Source organism: Oryctolagus cuniculus, chromosome 10 (assembly GCF_051225735.1).
Source record: "Oryctolagus cuniculus isolate XC-2025 breed Fujian yellow rabbit chromosome 10, ASM5122573v1, whole genome shotgun sequence".
NCBI lineage: Eukaryota > Metazoa > Chordata > Mammalia > Lagomorpha > Leporidae > Oryctolagus > Oryctolagus cuniculus.
Window position 1 is genome coordinate 14,847,128 of NC_142876.1, and position 18,754 is coordinate 14,865,881.

General features: G+C 43.2%; 1 protein-coding gene across 8 annotated transcripts; it reads right to left on the minus strand.

Annotated features, from left to right (window-relative positions):
• Positions 1-3,105: 3,105 nt before the first annotated feature.
• On the minus strand, positions 3,106-18,484 carry SERPINB8 (serpin family B member 8). 8 transcript variants are annotated; one of them, XM_008261390.5, is made up of 8 exons: positions 18,331-18,484; positions 17,241-17,331; positions 13,790-13,966; positions 12,097-12,234; positions 8,407-8,524; positions 6,603-6,745; positions 5,498-5,650; positions 3,106-3,586 (listed from the first exon to the last, which is right to left on the minus strand). In XM_008261390.5, exons 3-8 carry the CDS (start codon positions 13,955-13,957, stop codon positions 3,182-3,184), a joined length of 1,125 nt encoding a protein of 374 aa, XP_008259612.4. In that variant the 5' UTR covers positions 13,958-13,966; positions 17,241-17,331; positions 18,331-18,484; the 3' UTR covers positions 3,106-3,181.
• Between the last annotated feature and the right edge of the window lie 270 nt (positions 18,485-18,754).

Below are 18,754 nucleotides of genomic sequence, written 5' to 3' on the forward strand. Positions count from 1 at the left end.
GGTATCCACAATACAAGATGTCTCAAATCACAGTAAGGGGAGAGGACAGACATTTGGCCCAATGGCTCAGACAACAATGGTGAGGCCTGCATCCCATATCAGAATGTTAGGATTTGAGTCCTAGCTCTGGCTGTGCTCCAGATTCCAGATTCCTGTTAATGTGCACCTTGAAAGGTAGCAGATGGTTACTCAAGAAGTTGGGTCCTTGCCACCCCTGTGGGAGACCTGGATTGGGTTCCCAGTTCCAGACACAGCCATTGTTGCCACTTGGTGAGTAAACCAGCAGGTGCGAACTGGTACAAATGTGTTTCTCTCCCTCTCCCCTCTCCCCTCTCCCCTCTCCCTCTCTCTCCTCAAATTTTAAAAAATATAAATACAGTAAGAAAACAAAAACTATAAAATATGGGCATAAATTTAAAAGGACATTTCACAACAGAACATACAAGTGTATTTTAGAAAGTCTGTGGAAAATGGCATTAAAATAAGTTTATTTTGACATACTATATGATTGTTTCATAACACATATATACATATTAACAAGAAAGATCCCTCATATATCTATGGAAAATGCCCTCACAAAAAAATTTAACATAATGACTCATTAGGAAAATGCAAACTAAAATCACAGTGAGCTGCCACTAAAGCCTAAAGTAACAGCATTGACAGTACCAGGTATTGGTGAGGACACTGAACAGGAAATCTCAGATGATGTACAGTGCATGTTAAATGATTGAGCCACTTTGGAAAGCAATTCCACTCTTTCTTCATAAGGTAAATACACATCTACTATATGACCCAGCTGTTCCCACTCTTATATATCTACCCAAAAGAAATGAAAGAATATGTCCATACAAAAACATATACTTGACTATTCATAACAACTTTATTTGCAAGAGCCAAATTATGTAACTATCTAAATTTCCATCAAAAGTTAAATTGTAAACAAACTATGGCATATCTATATTCATTCAATAAATCAATGAGTTATTGACAAATACAATATGAATGAATCTCAAAATTATTGTACTGAATTATAGTAGTCATACCAAAAATGGGATAAAATTCTAGAAAATGCAATTCAACTTACAGTGACAGAAAGTAAATCAGTGGTTTCCTAAGGAGTGAGTGTAGATGATTGGGGTGGGACAGAGGGCAGGAGACATGCAAGAGGAAACTTTGAGATATGATAGATAAAAGCTCACTATCTTGAAAGTGGTGATAATTTGTTCATATATGCATTAATGTATCAGAACTCATCAAATTGTACATACTAAGCATGTAAAATTTATAGTTATATCTCAGCAAAAATATACATTTAAAAGATGGGGAGCAGGGGCCAGTGCTGTGGCATAGTAGGTTAAGCCACAGTGTGCAGTGCCAGCATCCCATTTGGGCACCAGTTTGAGTCCCTACTGCTCTACTTTCAACACAGCTCCCTGATAATGTGCCTGGGAAAACAGCAGAAAATGATCCATCAGCTTGGGCCCCTGCACCCATGTGTGAGACCCAGAAGCAGCTCCTAGTTCTTGGCTTAGGTCTGGCCCACCTCTGGCCATTGGGGCCATTTGGGGAGTAATCCAGAAAATAGAACTCTCCCCTCCCCCAACTCTGCCTTTCAAATAAAATAAATCTCTAAAAACAAATCAAAATGGAGGCAAGATCAAAATACACATATATACATGTTCCAGTTCTATGAATTAATTTTGGCCAAATCTGGTTTGGAAATATGTTACCCTTGAAGTGAGTGTAACCTAACTAAGTGTATATTCTAGCTTGGTGAATTTTAAGTAAGAACTCTAATATGCATGATTCATGTAATTATTGATTGTGTACTAAAAATGGGTCAACTGTAACCACTATTCACTCTAACTCATAAAGAAGTCAAAATAAGTTAGTGGAAGTGTAAATGGTAACATAAGTGGGTATGCAAATTAACTCCTTGGAGATCAATTTGGAAAACTCAAAATATGCCCAACTTTTAAGTTGACAGTAACATTTTAACATTATTTCTTCATAAATATTAAAAATTTGAGCAAATTCTTTGCATAGTCAAAACAGTGTGGTGTATAATATAAACAATTTCAGTTATTTAAGTTGTCTAAGTAGATTCCATAAGAAAATGACAGCCATACAGTAGAAAACTATGCAAATTCATGACCTAGAAAAAGAATTATCTTGAGAAAGGCTTATAGTAAGGAAAAGTGGAAATAAGCTAGAGAAGTATATGATTAACTTGTGCTATAATACTTATAAATCTATATTTCATACATAGAATGAGGAAAGATAGAAATTACTATTAATAGTGATCATTGTTGAGTGGTGAAATTGTTGCTTCTTATTTTGTAACTTAAATTTTTCTATGATTTTCAAATTGCTACCACAATACAAATTATTTGTTTAGTTAGAAAATAAAAAGTAGGCAGATCCTTTCTTAAGTGAGAGGTGTGCTTGACTCATGTTTGAGCATATACAAATTTAATTAACTAGAGGGGTCATTGCTTCCAATAATTGTTTGATGTGAACATTTGTGGGATGGAGCGTGTTTCAGAGGGAAGAAGAAAGAAGATAATGACTTGGCACATCTCAGAGATGTGCTAGCCCAATCCTGAAGCTCATTGTTAAGCCTTGGGGAGTATGGGATGAACTAAAGAAGCTATTTTCATGAGGAACTGTGTTAGACAGGGATATGCAGGACCTTATCTTTGGTAGTGATGGAGGCAGAGACACGATCTCAGCTGTCTGTGAAACAGTGGGTGACTACAGTGTTTATAGTGTTCACCCTTAGCTTTGTGTTTATTGGGGCCAGGTGAGCCTAGTGGATAGACAAATCTTGGAGGTCATCATAGGCTGGAAGAGCATGTCAAGGACTAGTTTGTGGATCCTTGAGATGCTCCCAAAGGTGCCCACAAACAGGGGAACAGACTTTTGTTGAAAACGGAGACAATGAGAAGAATCACAAATACCTCAAAACAAGCTGTCTCAGCACCAAACTTCATACATCTGAAGCCATGTTAGTTCTGAGTGGTTCTGGAGCCTACAGCAAAGACATTCACAAAAGTCCCCAGGTGCACACCCTTTGTTTCACCATTAAAGACACACCATCAATTTTGTCACAATGAATTTTTAATCAAGACTGGGTAGGCAGAAGGGAAAAGGGGACAAGTACAGCGTCCAAACCACTTTATGGAGAGCAGAACCTGCCACAAAGCAAGAGGCTGTTGGTTTCATTGTGCCTAATGAAGAAAAGGAACGGGCGGTTTGCACAAAATCTCAGTTCCATTCTGCTGCACCGAGTATTCCTGACCACGGCAGTGGCCGCAGCCACCTCTGTGCCTTCCTCATTGACCTCCACAAAACACTTGTGGGAAATTTTGGACAACGGTACGTTCTTTTTAGATGACATTCCAGAGAAGTCAGCCTTGGTTTCCTCGAAGGCATCAGTCATTCCTAAACGTTGAAGAAAGGACTCCAAGTCATAACTCTCCTCCAGCTTTAGTTTGGGAAGGAATACTTCAACTTTACTCTTTGTCATCTTTTCTGTATTGGTCCAAGCTCTAAACGTCTCATATGTAAGTGCTTTTTCCACCTGAATGACAAAGATTCCAATCTTTAAAAATATAGATGATAATATCCTGGTACCCACTCACTTATAACCTTTCTCCAAACCCCATACAACAAGGTGATGAGTCCAATACACTCTATAGATATTTTTCTTCTTATAAAAATTACCAATATTTCCCCCCAAATTCTCATCTTTTCTTTATTTTGTAGATACAAAAGTAAAAGAGCTAGAAAACACCTGAGCATAAACTTTCAATAAAGGCAGTTTGCACCAAAATCATTTCAAATGTGAAAAAATTAGTCTAACCAGTTGATTATGTGCTTATTCATGCAATACACGTTAGTGTGAATTAGAGAGATTGTTTAACAAAACAAAACTAGAGAGCATGGCTAAGAAATATGATCTTCACCCAATCAGGGGGCTACTCAGGATTGAATAAGGGGAAGACTCTTTCAGAATGAAAGACGGGGAAATTGGGTTATCAGCTGGAATGAAGGGAGAGCAGACATTGGAAAATCAACATAATGATTTTGTGTGGCCTTCTTGATTTCCTTCTGTCTTTCCTGGAGTGTCTTCAAATCCTCCAACACTTGTCATTCATTCTATTCATCCATAAGAAGAAACAAAGAAGAAAGAGGGGCTTGTACTTGTATGCCCCCTTCCTTTTACCAGCTTGAGTGCAGGTAACTGCTCCTCTTCAGTGACAGTGTTTGAGCTTTGGCTAGATTCCTAAATACTCCTAAACTTTTTTGTGAATGGCCAAGACAGATCTCATTCTTGACTTAATGCTGATAGCTTTATGATTTCTTAGAGAAATCAATAAATCAAACAATTCACCCTTAAGGCCCTGTGCATTGCCATGCTGAAGCTAGGTCATGTGAATTGTTAGATTCTTGATGGCTCGATGGCAGCCAAGGTGGGAGTATTAACACTAAGAGAAGCAGCAAAATTTATACATGAGGGCTTTTCCCACCTCCCAAGGGCTACTTTACCCGCACACTGTTGGCCCTGAACCTCCTGCATTTACAAGTTTACTGTCTCCTTCTCTAGACTCTGTTCTTTTCCTTTCCTGGGAAATGATCTCTCTTCTCCTGTCAAGGTAGAGAGTTCATGGAACAGTTCAAAGTGAAGTTCATTTAGCAATAGCACCTTCCTCCCCCAGAATCATGTTAAAAACACAAAATCTCAGGTCACACACTGCTGAATCAAAATCTGAATTTTAACAAGATCCTCAGGAGGTTCATCTGCACAGTAATGCTTGAGAAACACTGCCAAGATCAATTCCCACCCTTCTTCCAGAACTTCAAGAACTTCCAATAATTATTGGACCCTCAACTGGCCCCTCCTTTTCCAATAAAAGAATGTCTTCTTTTACTTTTGGAGCTCCTTTTAGCTTCATCAAAACTTGTCTATAGGGAGCCGGTGCTGTGGCTTAGGCTAAGCCTCTGCCTGTGGTGTCGGCATTCCATATTGGTTCCTGCTGGAGTCCTGGCTGCTCCATGTCCAATCCAGCTTCCTATTGATAGCCTGGGGAAGCAGTGGAACATGGCCCAACTGCTTGGGCCCCAGCACCCATATGGGAAATCCAAAGAAAGCTCCTGGCTCCTGGCTTCAAATCTGCTCAGCTTCAGCTGCTGTAGCCATTTGGGGCGTCAACCAGCAAATTTAAGACCCCTCTATGTTCTCATGCTCTCTGTCTGTAACTCTACCTCTCAAATAAATAAATAAAATCTTTAAAAAATACTTGTCTACTGTTAGATATATTGTCAACAGAAATGCATACACATGTTCACCAGAAGATATGCAATGGTGTTCATCCAGCACTACTTACAATAACCTGAAATTAGAAACTCCTCAAATACCACCTTGTAGAAGAACTTTAAAAATGAGCTCATCAGGAATTCTAGACACACAGATTCAATGCCCAAGACTCACCACAGTGAGGTCAGTGTTGTCATCAGGAAGCAGGATGATCATGCTCAGCTCCTCATTTGTGTAGGGCAGCTCCAGGACCTGGGTATGCACTTCCTCTATATACCTTATTTTAAACTTTGCACTCCTAAACATCATCTGCACTGTCTTTTCCTCCTAATAAAACATGGAGTTAAAATCTGATTATGGAAAAATGAAAAAAACTTACTAAAGATTAGATAGGTCAAATCACTTCTGTGCATTTATGCTTCAGAAGTAAAATCGGCATTAGTACATCTTAGTATTGAGTAGAACATGCTTTTGTTAAAGAGAAGCTAGCATTACCAGGTGAGAGAGGATATTTTCACAAATACAGACAGACATGAAATTCTATTTATCCAAGCTAGAAGTCGTGCTAAGTAATATTCGAGTCTTCAGGCTGAAAAGCGTGGTTATAAAAGATGTATAAGCCAAAGTGAGTTATACTATTATTCTGAAAAGTTTCCCAATTATATAATTGGTTTTATTGCATTGGTTTCATTGGGGAAAGGGCCTTAACAAGATGCGCAAGATCAGAAATTTTTAAAGCTTGCATGCAATGTATTTTTAGCTTTCCTATCTCTGTGCCACATGCTATTATTAAGTTGATGGAGGTCAAATTCCAAGCTGGAAACTATTGAACCCAGCCATTCTCTTTCTCAAGAGACTGAAGAAAGGTGCTTCAGCCTTAACATCTGCTGACACTTCTTTAATTAGTCCAGAAGTGTCTAGCCTTGAATTCTCAGGCAACAAATACAGAAATATGTCTCAGTAAATGCAGACAGTAATAGCAAAAAGTGACATAATTCTAAGGCTTCCTAGAAATTTTCCTCCAAATCATATAACCAGAGTTAGAAGATGAATGTGAACAAGAACAGAAAAGCAAAAGTATCAACAGAAAAAATATTTTAGTTTCTCTCCTCCCCCCATATAAAATATACAGGGGGGAAATAAATTGGTTTATAAATAAAATTAAGAATAAAGAAAGTGTGAACAAATTATGTTTTCTATTTATCATCTTTCCCAGCTTTTCTATTCATCATCTCTCTTGAAAAATAGTTTAACAGAAGACTGTCGACTGTTTCCCCACCTTGCTAGTTTTAAATAGCATTCCTCTTGTGTGCTTCCTGTCAAATTGCTCATTCCACTTTCCTTTGAAATAGACAGCATTGACGAGGACCAGCTTAGTCAGTGGACCAACTGTCCCAGAACCCAGCACCTCTGAAATCTTACCTGTAAAGAATATGAAGGAAGTTTAATTTGGAGAGAAATAAGCATCCTTTTACAAAAATATCCCTGACATATAAAACATAGTCTTGGCCAAGAGCCGGGTTGCAATCACCTTTGTGGCAGCCTGATGAATCACAGCAGTGGTGTTTATTTGTGTGCTCATACACAGTGTATTGTTTGCCCTGACAACAATCTTAAAGTTGATAGGGCAACTATGATTTTGGCATCAGATTATAGATGTAAAATTCAAGATGTAGAAATTTGCATGCTTTTCCCCAGGTTCACATAGATCGTAAGTGGCTGAACTGAGAAAATAACCCAGGAGTCTTGATCCTGACTCTGGAGCTCTCAACTCTGGCATTGTAATATCTCAACCATGCCTCTATTGACATACTAGCCTAGATGAATCTTTGGCATTGGGACTGCCATTGTAGGATGGCTAGCCAGTAGTACCTCCCCTATTTGTGATAACCAAAAATGTCTCCAGCCATAATCAAAGATCACCTGAGAACAAAACCATCTGGTTGAAACACTGTTCTATGCCAACCCTCAAGTCTCACTTAGACAGAGATTTCCAAAGGGTGGTGGATACATACCTTTAAGTGGGGAAAAAACAGGCTACCTGAGAGGAGTGACTCAGACTTTGCAATTAAAGGGATTGGATGGGGAGAGGGGGCTAAGTTGAGTGTCCAATGAAAGAGGGAAAGAGACCCCCAAGGTCTTCTCTAGCTCTACTTTCTGAGGGAAATATGTCAGTGGTCAACCTAAGGGAAGGAAGGGTGTGAGTAGTCACAGGTAGTGTAGTGCAGAAGGGCAAGATTGGAGAATTTGCTAGGGTCCTCAGGTGACTGAGCACTGCTTAGTCAACTGGAAAGTAAGAGCCCACTAGACAGACAATCTACAAATGTGTACCCTTCCCTTCCCTTGGTAATTATTTTATTGGTCTACAGTATAATTATGGCCATTGATGCTACTTGGCACACAATGAATGCTCCATAAAGATTGAATGGATAAAATACTGAACTCTAATTCAGTAAATTAATTCCTTTACATTTTAGAAGAATTAATATTTCCTGTTAGATATTTTGGGGTCTTAAAAGTATACCTTCTTTTTCTCTATAATGAAATCAAGAACTGGCAGAAATATTTCTGTGATGTTCAGTGTGGTTTGGAGAGGGCCCACTGCAGGCTCCATGTTACCTGTACCTCCACAATCTGGAGCAAATATAGCCAAAGTCAAGTTAAAAAGGAGAGATTGGGTGATATATCAAACTAGTGGGCTATTCATGTTACCACTAGAAACAACATGATAACACAAAATATTGCCATGTCTAAGCTGCAAATTAATTGAATGTCAGCCTGCCTCAGATAGAAGATAAACATGGCCCCAAAGAGTAAGCATTTGGATAGGGCGTTTTCCAACATGGTCTCAAGGTAAAGGGACCTGAGATCCTAATATTTGGGGTAAATACTTTTTCAGAAATCACTACTTTGTGATCTGAAAAGCTCAAGAGAAGTAACAAAATTGTACAGCTAGCCTAAAAACCCAGAAAACACACACAAACAGGCCTCTGGTAATTTGGTCATATTGGAGACACTATGGAAGTCCCATCTCAGCTATTTTCATCCTCTCCCTCCATCCCAACAACATTAAAATATAGTACCTTCTGTCTTTTCTGCCACCCAGTCATTTATGTGTTTCCTGCACTCTTCAGTGTTCTTTGCAAAGGACAGCTCCTCCAGCTCAGCCTGGTAAAACTTCCGACAGGATTCCTTAAAGGACTATAAACACAAAACACATGGTCTTATTTGGCAAAAGTCCCCACAACTGGAAGAATTACCTTTTTCTCTGAACATGTTTCAACCATAAATATTTACACAAGCCATTCTGCACTTTAAGATGCATTCATAAATTGGCAAAAATATATGGACTATTTGCTCTGTGTCTAGGACTGTACTAGGGTCTTGAAACCAGTGTGAAGATGTGACAGCTGCCACAGCAGATAAGACAGACAGCCTGTACACACAGATACTTACAGGATGGCTTGGCTGTCACCACATACAAACAAAATAACCCAGGTACATCCCTTTCAAACACTCTGCATTGATTTTGTTTGGTTTTCTGCTTCCATTTATTTAGTTATTTTTGTATCACCAGCAACAGCCACTTATCTGTTGGATGATTGAGAGGCTCCATAGTAGAACTAGGCTGTAAAGAAATTGTATAGATCTATCAGTAGACTAAGAATGAAACAGCACTTTGGATCTGAGTCAAGATGGGAGAATACCGAACAGGGAAGGTCCTTTGTGAACACATGCAATATGCCTTTATCTTTGTGTGTATGCAACTATGTATGTGTGTATGTGTGCAGGTGTGAGCATACTACACGTGTACAGGTGAATATATGTGTGGGCATGTGGGTATATGTGTGCTTCTACATGTTTGTGTACACCTTCCAGGGAAGGGGTCAGGGAATATGCAGTAATAGGAGATAAGTCTTGAAATGTAAGATGGAATTAGAACAGGAGAAGCCTATACCCAGTGCATTAAAGCCCCAAAAGCTCATCCCACTTAGTTTTAGATATAATATGCCTAGACATCGGGTCCAATCATCTGTCCGTTCTCTATTGTCAAATATTTTAACTTCTACTGAAGAAAGATGATGAAGAGGGAAGGAGAATCCAAAGCAACTGAGAAAAGTAGATGTTGGTTTCTTTTGCTCTAAATTTACAATATTCAAAGACTAGGCTGGTGTTCAAAAAACAAATGTTGATTCATCAGGAGATTCCTGGGTTTTAGAATCAGTTCCAGTGAGAAGTGGTCTCAAAGAAGACAACTTCCATGGGGCATCAGCCAACAGCATCCAAGACAAGGATGCATTTGAGTTTTAGTTCAGAAATCCTTGGAACCCCAACCAATGGACAAGTTTCTCTTATCACCTGAATAATCTCAAGAGAATATCATCCTGCATATTATCCAGCATAATTTTTGGACGTTACTGTGTTATGTCAGCTCTTGAGCAAACAGGGGAACCCTGAATCTGTGTGATGAAGTGATGGAGTAAATAGGAAATACTTGGGCTTAAATCTAAGGGTTTTGTTTAAAGGCAGAGTTAGAGATAGAGAGAGAGAGAACGCCACAGTGAGAAAGAGAGAGAGTGTCTATCCATCAGTTCACTCCCCAAATGGCCACAACCTCTAGAACTGGGCTGAACTAAAGCAAGGAGCTAAGACCTGCTTCCAGGTTCCCCGTGTGGGTGCAGAGGCCAAAGCACTTGAGCCATCCTCCACTGCCTTCCTAGGCACATCAGCAGGGATCTGGATCATAAGTGTAGCAACAAGGACTCGAACCAGCACCCATGTGGGATGCCAATGCCTTAGGCAGTAGCCTTCCCACTACACCACAGTGCCAGCCCCTGAAATCTAAGTTTATGAATAGATTTTTCAACTTAAAAGGACTATTCCGGGGAGCAGACATTCAGCCTGATGCTTTTTTTTCCTTTAAAGATTTATTTATCTATTTGAAAGTCAGAGTTACACAGAGAGAGAAGGAGAAGCAGAGAGAGAGAGAGAGGTCCTCCATCTGCTGGTTCATTCCCCAATTGGCCGCAATGGCCAGAGCTGCGCTGATGCAAAGCCAGGAGCCAGAAGCTTCTTCCGGGTCTCCCACATGGGTGCAGGGGCCCAAGGACTTGGGCCATCCTCCACTGCATTCCTAGGCCACAGCAGAGAGCTGGATCTGAAGCGGAACAGCTGGGACTCGAAATGGTGCCCATATGGGATGACAACACTGCAGGTGGCAGCCTCACTAGCTACACCATAAGTATGCTTAACATACTTGTGTCCCACATGGGAACATGTAGGTTCAATTTCTGGTTCTGAGTCCTCACTTTAGCTTCCTGTCAGTGCATATCCTAGATGGTAGCTGGGATGGGTCAAGTAATTGGGTTCTTGCCACCCATGTAGATCTGGAATGCTTTCTCAGCTACTGGCTCTGGTCATGGCCCAATCTTTCTGATTGCAGGCATTTGAGGAGTGAATTGGTAGATGGATCTCTCTCTCTCTCTCTCTATCTCTCCCCCCCCCCTTTTTCTCTCTATTTGAATATATATGCCTACCTTCTCCCTCTCAAGTAGATAAATAAACGATTTTTCAAAGAATATATTTTTATCAGTAGTGTGGCTTTATGAGCAATGGGAAGGACCAGGCTGGACTTGGATAAAATAATTCAAAACAATAATAATAATAATGTGGAAAATGAGGTGAGACTATAACTCGAGCAATGCTAGTAGTGATTCAGAAGAGGGACCAAATTTAAGAGACCTTGAGGCAGGCCGGCGCCGCGGCTCACTAGGCTAATCCTCCGCCTAGCGGCGCCGGCACACCGGGTTCTAGTCCCGGTCGGGGCACCGGATTCTGTCCCGGTTGCCCCTCTTCCAGGCCAGCTCTCTGCTGTGGCCAGGGAGTGCAGTGGAGGATGGCCCAGGTGCTTGGGCCCTGCACCCCATGGGAGACCAGGAAAAGCACCTGGCTCCTGGCTCCTGCCATCGGATCAGCGCGGTGCGCCGGCCGCAGTGCACCGGCCGCGGCGGCCATTGGAGGGTGAACCAACGGCAAAGGAAGACCTTTCTCTCTCTCTCTCTCTCACTGTCCACTCTGCCTGTCAAAAAAAAAAAAAAAAAAAAAAAAGAGAGAGAGACCTTGAGGCAGGCACGCGGCTCAACAGGCTAATCCGCCGCCTGCGGCGCCGGCACCCCGGGTTCTAGTCCTCGTTGGGGCGCTGGATTCTGTCCCTGTTGCTCCTCTTCCAGTCCAGCTCTCTGCTGTGGCCTGGGAGTGCAGTGGAGGATGGCCCAAGTGCTTGGGCCCTGCACCCGCATGGGAGACCAGGAGAAGCACCTGGCTCCTGGCTTCGGATCAGCGTGGTGCACTGGCCGCAGCCAGCCATTGGGGGATGAACCAACGGAAAAGGAAGACCTTTCTCTCTGTCTCTCTCTCTCTCTCTCTCTCTCTCTCTCACTGTCTAACTCTGCCTGTCAAAAAAAAAAAAAAAAAAAAAAGGAGAGAGATCTTGAAGGGACATCTTGACAGAAAACAGCCCTGCAGGCAGAGACAGGCCAGTGGAGGAACTCTGGACAACATGTGAGATGAAGTAGTCACCTGGAGAAAAGAAATCAGGGGAAGAAGCAGGTCTGGGCACAGGAGGATGACACACTAACATCTGGAAAGAACATGTCAGAAGCAAATCTAAAAGAACATAGTTCAGAATAATCATATAACTCAAAATTATATTCTCATTAATGTAATTTTTCTATTTTCAATTTCTTTTGCATCAGTGTTTGAGTACTGCTTACTGAAAGGAAGTCACATGTTTCTTCTCCAAAGAGTCTGTTGGCAATTCTGAGCAAGTACTGAGTGCCAGTTTTGTTAATTTTGCTGAGAAGTGACTGGAAACCTCGGTGGACATCTCCATCTTTGTTCACACAAAGGACCTGGTGATAGAAAACAGTGCCCATTATAGCATTGACATTATAGTCCCTCAAAGAGCTATCTCCAAACCAGTCTCTGCACCTATCTGAAAAGGACTTTGATTTAATTGTCTTGCACAAAGTTTCTCAACATCAGTGCTATTGACATTTGGGGCGGGATAATTCTTTATGGTGGGGCTGTCCAATGCATTGTGGGATGTTTTGACACATTTCTGTCTACCCACTGGATGTCTGTCTCACCTCTCAGTTGTGGAAACTGAAACCCCAGACCTTGCCAAGTGCCTCTGGCTAAGAACCACTGGTCTCTTAGATTTACCCATGTTAGGAAGATGGGTCAGTACTATATACAATAACTCAGAAGGGAGGCATAACATTAAAAAAAATTAACTGAGGGCCGGCGCCGCGGCTCACTAGGCTAATTATCCGCCTTTCGGTGCCAGCACACTGGGTTCTAGTCCCGGTCGGGGCACCGGATTCTGTCTTGGTTGCCCCTCTTCCAGGCCAGCTCTCTGCTGTGGCCAGGGAGTGCAGTGGAGGATGGCCCAAGTCCTTGGGCCCTGCACCCCATGGGAGACCAGGATAAGCACCTGGCTCCTGCCTTCGGATCAGCGAGGTACACCGGCCGCAGCGCGCTGGCCGCGGCGGCCATTGGAGGGTGAACCAACGGCAAAGGAAGACCTTTTTCTGTCTCTCTCTCTCTCACTGTCCACTCTGTCTGTCAAAAAAAAAAAAAAATTAGCTGAGATGAATCTAATGTGACTCAGGAAATACAATATAGAGCAGAAGTAAAAATGAAAACATCCATTAGCAATTTTTCAGAAGTTCTCCAGATCAGACTATGATTTTATAAGTCAGATAAAAGTAAAAATTGCTGTTTTTCCTGTGTCTCTTGGCCAGCCCCACCCAAAGCCTCCCTCATCCAGAGAGTTGAAACTATCACTGGGGAGTTTAAGCTGAGGTCTGGGGTCCTAGATGTGCTGCAGGAAATCATCCATACAGAATACACATTCACATTAGTGGCAAGATGACGTCCATGGAAATTTTCACCACATGCATAAATTACTACGTATGCATAAACAAGGCTACCGATCGCCATTTATATCAGTCAGATCATACATTCCCTCTAAATCACTCCAGCAGATTGAAGTCCACAATTATGTTGCATTCTTTTCCATATACACATACTCACGCACCAAAAATAACCAATTTAATACAACTGTGTTTCAATTTAAAATGTAATATTAGCAAGAGTTTAAAATATAACAAGGTTGAAATTTTTGCCTCTGTGTGGGGCAGAATTGAAGTTTATCACATTTATCAAACATGCAATTTTGCCAGAATATGCAGATGATTTCAACCAAAGAAAACAGCTTTGACCTGATTTCTCCCATACACATCAGAGATGACCTGTCCTATACACTTCACTTTTCCATCCACATCCCCTCCTCCCATCTACCTTCTGCGCAGACTTTCAGCAGCCACCATGGAAACAGGAGACCAATTCCATGGAAGCAATGGAGAATCATGTCAGTTCTTCCTGAGTGGCAGGGATGCTCACCTGTGACATCTGAGCTGCAGTGTCTCCTCTTGCCCCCAGGTAGACCATGACGAGGGAACAGCTGATGCTCAGCGGGGAGAAGAACACATTTTGTGACTTTTCTGCTTCCCCCAACATCTTTAATAACTTGATGGCAAAACTGTCATTTCCTTCACGGAGTTCGTCCATCAGGAAGGTCTGGGTCAAAGACACAACCCAAGAGCACATCACGCCAGCCCTCATGTAGTCTCAGTCATTAGTGCCCTGTTGGTGGATGCTAAGAGTGGTAGGCAGGATAACTCACCCCCAACAACACCCACGTCCAACCCTCAAAAACTGGGACTGCGTTATCTCAGCAGGACTCAATGAAATCACAAGGACTTTATAGGAGAGAAGCAGAGGGGTCAGAGTCAGAAAGAGAATTTACTATGGAAGAAGCAGAGGTCAGAGTGATGCTGGGCTGCTGTCCAAGGAATGTGGCTGCCTCTCTAAGCTGGAAAAAGCCAGTGGGTTTTCTGGAGAACAATGGGATAAAAGGGGCTGTGTTCTTTCGTTTTGCATTCAGGACCTCCAGATCTACAATAGAATGCATTTGTGCTGTTTTCAGTCGCTGAATGTTTGGGGAATAGACACATTTTACACAGCACCAGTACCATACTCTGATTTATTCACAAAGTGTCCAACTCCAGTCCACGTGGTATCCTTTTTCACAACAGGGACTCAGGCACCCTTGGGCCTGCTTACTTCCCCCTCTGCCCACCAGCATGACGATGGACAACGGGACAACAGGGCCTTGGTGCCAGGAACTGCTCTCCTTACCAGGCACTGCTGTCAGCATTTTGCATGCGTCATCTTGTTGACCACCATCAGCTCCATGTGAGCTCATCACAGTGTTGCCCCATGTTAGGGGTGAGGAGACTGCACAAAGTTTAGCAGCTCAGCCAAAACACTCAGATACTCACTAATCCCAAAGTCTGAATCCTTTTTTTTTTTTTTTTTTTTTTTAAGGAAGAGATGCATTTGATTTGGGGGCAGGGGATGGGGGATGGCTATTGTGAGTGGGATTTCTTTAAGATTCTTAGTTTTTAATTTTTCATTAGCTTTTAACAGATCCAATATAGTTCGAAGATATAGTTCCAAAAATGTGATGGGGGCCAACGCAATGGCTTAGCAGTCTAAGCTGCCACCTGCGACGCATCTGGGTGCCAGTTGGAGTCCCAGTTGCTCCACTTGAGATCCAGCTCTTTGCTAATGTGCCTGGGAAAGAAACGGAGGATGGCCCAGGTCCTTGGGTCCCTGCACCCACGTGGGAGACCCAGAAGAAGCTCCTTGCTCCTGGCTTCAGCCTGGCCCAGCCCCAGCTGTTGAGGCCATTTGCAGATGGAAGATTCATTCTCATTCTCTCTCTCTCTCCCTCCCTCCCTCCTTCTCTCTTTCTCTCTCTCATTCTTTCAAATACATCTCTAAATTTCTTTTTTTTAAAAAAAAAGAATAGAATGATATTCTCTTTCTCCCTCTTTCCCTCCCCCTCATCTGAATTTTTAAGAATTATACTACTTCTTTCAGTTTGGTGTCTCTAACCAACTTGTAAAGAACTATGGACCACTTATGGTAAATAAAAGCTGTATTTCTGTCATCATAACAAAAATGGTTGAACAGATTTCATGAAATTTGGAGTGTTTGAGATTATGTGACTTGAAATATAGATTACCGGGAAAGCAGAATGTTCACTCTGAATTAGGGTGATTCCAAAAACATATATAATTTTCCAACAACAACAAAAAAAAAAAGGCCAAAACTGTGTTAGTCTTAAGGCTCCTCTCAGCTTGACTGAATATTATTCAAGCTAAACTTGACTAAATAAGCAAATTAAACAAGTTCCTTCCTGCCTCAGGTCCCTGCTTTCTCTTTTCCTAAAGCCATTTACTTTAGAACTCTTTGTTAATTAAGTCCTCTTCCCTTTGAGATGTAAATCTTGTTAAAAGCCTCATGAAAATTTTACACCCCAGACTGCTTTTCTCAAGGGCAAGCTATCTTTTTGAAATGTAACCAACAAGGAAGATAGGGTCCCTAACATTCAGGCTCTGAGAGGCAGGAGCCTAACTTAGGCAGGCACCTGGTTCCTAGTAGTAAAAACTTATTACAGCTTACCACCAATTACTGTAATTCTGGCAAGTTATTATGTCTTTTCTCTCTGCCATGCTCATCTCTCTCTCTCTCTCTCTCTCTCTCTCTCAGTTGTTCTTGTTCTGCATTTCAAATACATAAATGCATAAATCTCTCTTTTTTGAAAAGGACAAATCATCATCCATAATCCTATGGCCCTATAAGCTATTTTTTCTATTATGTTATCACATTTCTACATGTTTATATATTTTTAACTCAAAGATTTTAAACAAGAAAAATGTGTTCCAGTTTGGAAAATCAGCAAAGAAGCAAAACAAAATACACTGGAATCTCAGCCTAGAAATAAAAATTGCCAAGCAGGTGTGCATTTCTATAAGCGTATGGGTAGTCCTATGATCTTTCTTCTTTTAGTTCCCCACTGGGCTACAAAGTGCCTTGCACAGCGGTTCTGAAATGGTCTTCCACTCGGGAAGGCAAGGGCAGAGTCCTCTGGCTTTCTCAGCAGCACAAGACAAAAGAAGAATTAAGTGACTGAGATTGGAGGAAGGGAAGGAATGTTATGTCAGCCAGAGCATCTCCAGGATTAAACGCTCTACTTAAAGCTCCCGCCTAAGGGATTTTTTTTTAAAAGAGGAAATGTCTGACTCCAAAAAGTGTGGTTATATTTTTTTAATTGTAAAGGCAATGCACTAAATATAGAACCATAGCCCAAACCACTGAAAATTCTTCAAAGATTGTAACAAAATGTCTTTAAAAATCAACCAAGAAGGAGGGCACCAAGGCTCACTTGGCTAATCCTCTGCCTACGGCGCCGGCACACCAGGTTCTAGTCCTGGTTGGGCACCGGATTCTGTTCCGGTTGCTCCTCTTCCAGCCCAGCTCTCTGCTGTGGCCCGGGAGTGCAGTAGAGGATGGCCCAAGTGCTTGGGCCCTGCACCCGCAGGGGAGACCAGGAGGAAGCACCTGGCTCCTGGCTTAGGATCAGTGCATCGCAGGCCTAGCAGCCATTTGGGGGATGAACCAACGGAAAGGAAGACCTTTCTCTCTGTCTCTCTCTCTCACTGTTTAACTCTGCCTGTCAAAAAAAAAAAAAAAAATCAACCAAGAAAATACAATAGTGGCAGAGATTGCACAACTTTATCCTCATTAATTATAGAATGAAACACTGAAGTTCTCTACTGCCCTCACACCATAGAGTCCCCACCCCCACCCCCACCCCCACCCCCACCCCATGGTTTGTGTTCAGGGTTGCAGGTGCTGGGAGGTGGTGTGATGGCTGAGGGAGGCCCCTGGACAGCAGGATCCAGCCTGCCTCCAAGCCACCCCCAGCCCCAAACAAACTCACCTTGCACTTGAGCGTATTTCGAAACTGGAAGCCAGGATGCAATATTCAAACTTCACAGAACAGGGTCTACCAGAAGAAGGTACCAAAGAAACTTAAAGAAAGAGGGAATCAGGTAAACTGGAGATGAATGGAGACACAAATAAATCTGGGCTTGGTTCTACCTTAACATACTAGCTTAGGACCCAGGGGGAGGCAGTCATGAACTTGGGTTGGTAAATGTGTGTGTGTATCTGCGTGTTTCATCATCCTGTTCAACAAAGGAATGAAGTAAACTATGGCATAGATCTCACATTTTAATTGTTCTTAATTGCTAACGCCTCTTTCTGGTTTTTTCCTTCCCTCCTCTTCCTTCGTCCCATTTCCTCACCTGCATTCCTTTTCTACAGCCAGTTGTTGGCGGCATAGCATTTACCACCCACACGCAATAACACAGACACAGGCACATACTCATGCACACAAGGGCACCCGGGGGCGTGCTCCGGCTCCGGCCAACAGGCCGGCAGGGGAGGAGGAGAAGTTGGTTTTTGTTTCTTTTTCTAGAGAGAGAGAATCGACAGGGAGAAAGGTGGGGAATGAGAGGAGAGGGGTAACCCATAAGCTGACTGCTGGCCAGATCTCAGACCCAGAAGAGTCTTCCACCCAGCGCCTCCCTGGGACAGGTGGCCCAAAATCCTCCTCCTGCGCCCGCAGCGCCGGACCCTAATCTCCTCCAAAGTTCTCGCTCACTGGTTGGGAGTCCCCCGGCTTCCGTGACCCGCCACGGCCCCTACTGGCGAACCGCAGAGCCTGGGCGCAGCCGGGGATGGCAAAACCGTGCGCTCCCCGGCAAACCAGCTTCCCGCCCGGGCCAGCGCGTCGCAGCCCCCGGAGCTCGGCCTTCGCTCTGGGCGCGGGGGCTCGTACACCTGCACGACGGAGCCCCCGGAGGCCCCGCGGTCCCGCAGCTCTCCCTCCCGGTTCGCTCCTACCTCCTCTGCGTCTCCCCGTGCTCCCTCTCGCCCTGGCTCGCCCCTAGCTTTCCTCGGGCCTGGAGCTCCGGGGAGGGGAGAGTTATCTGCCTGGGGAGCCGAGCTCCTCCGCAGCCCGGTACCTTGTGGATTCCTGCTGCTCCTGCTGCTGCCGCTGTTCCTGCTTCGTGGGTGCTTCGTGCGCATCTCATCCAGGGCAAGGCTGTGGCAGATGACACAGCTGTCGGATTGCACAGACTTGAGCAAGCCCCGACTCCCAGTACCTGGGGCAGGACCCGGGGAGGGGCCCCAGACTCCCACGCACCCTCCTGCCTTGGCCAGGGGCCAGGTCTCTGCAGGAGAGAGGGGGGAACTTCACTTATTTGGGGTGTGTGCGCTCAAGAACAGTTTCAACGTTGGGACTTACCTCCGAAAACCAATTAAAAACAAACCGAGAAGTTAAAAAATCAATGGTTTCCCAATGTTTTGGCAGAACAATCGTCAGCACCGTTTTCAACACCCATCCCCCAAAAAATCTCAATGAATGTGATAATGCGCTAAGCTTTA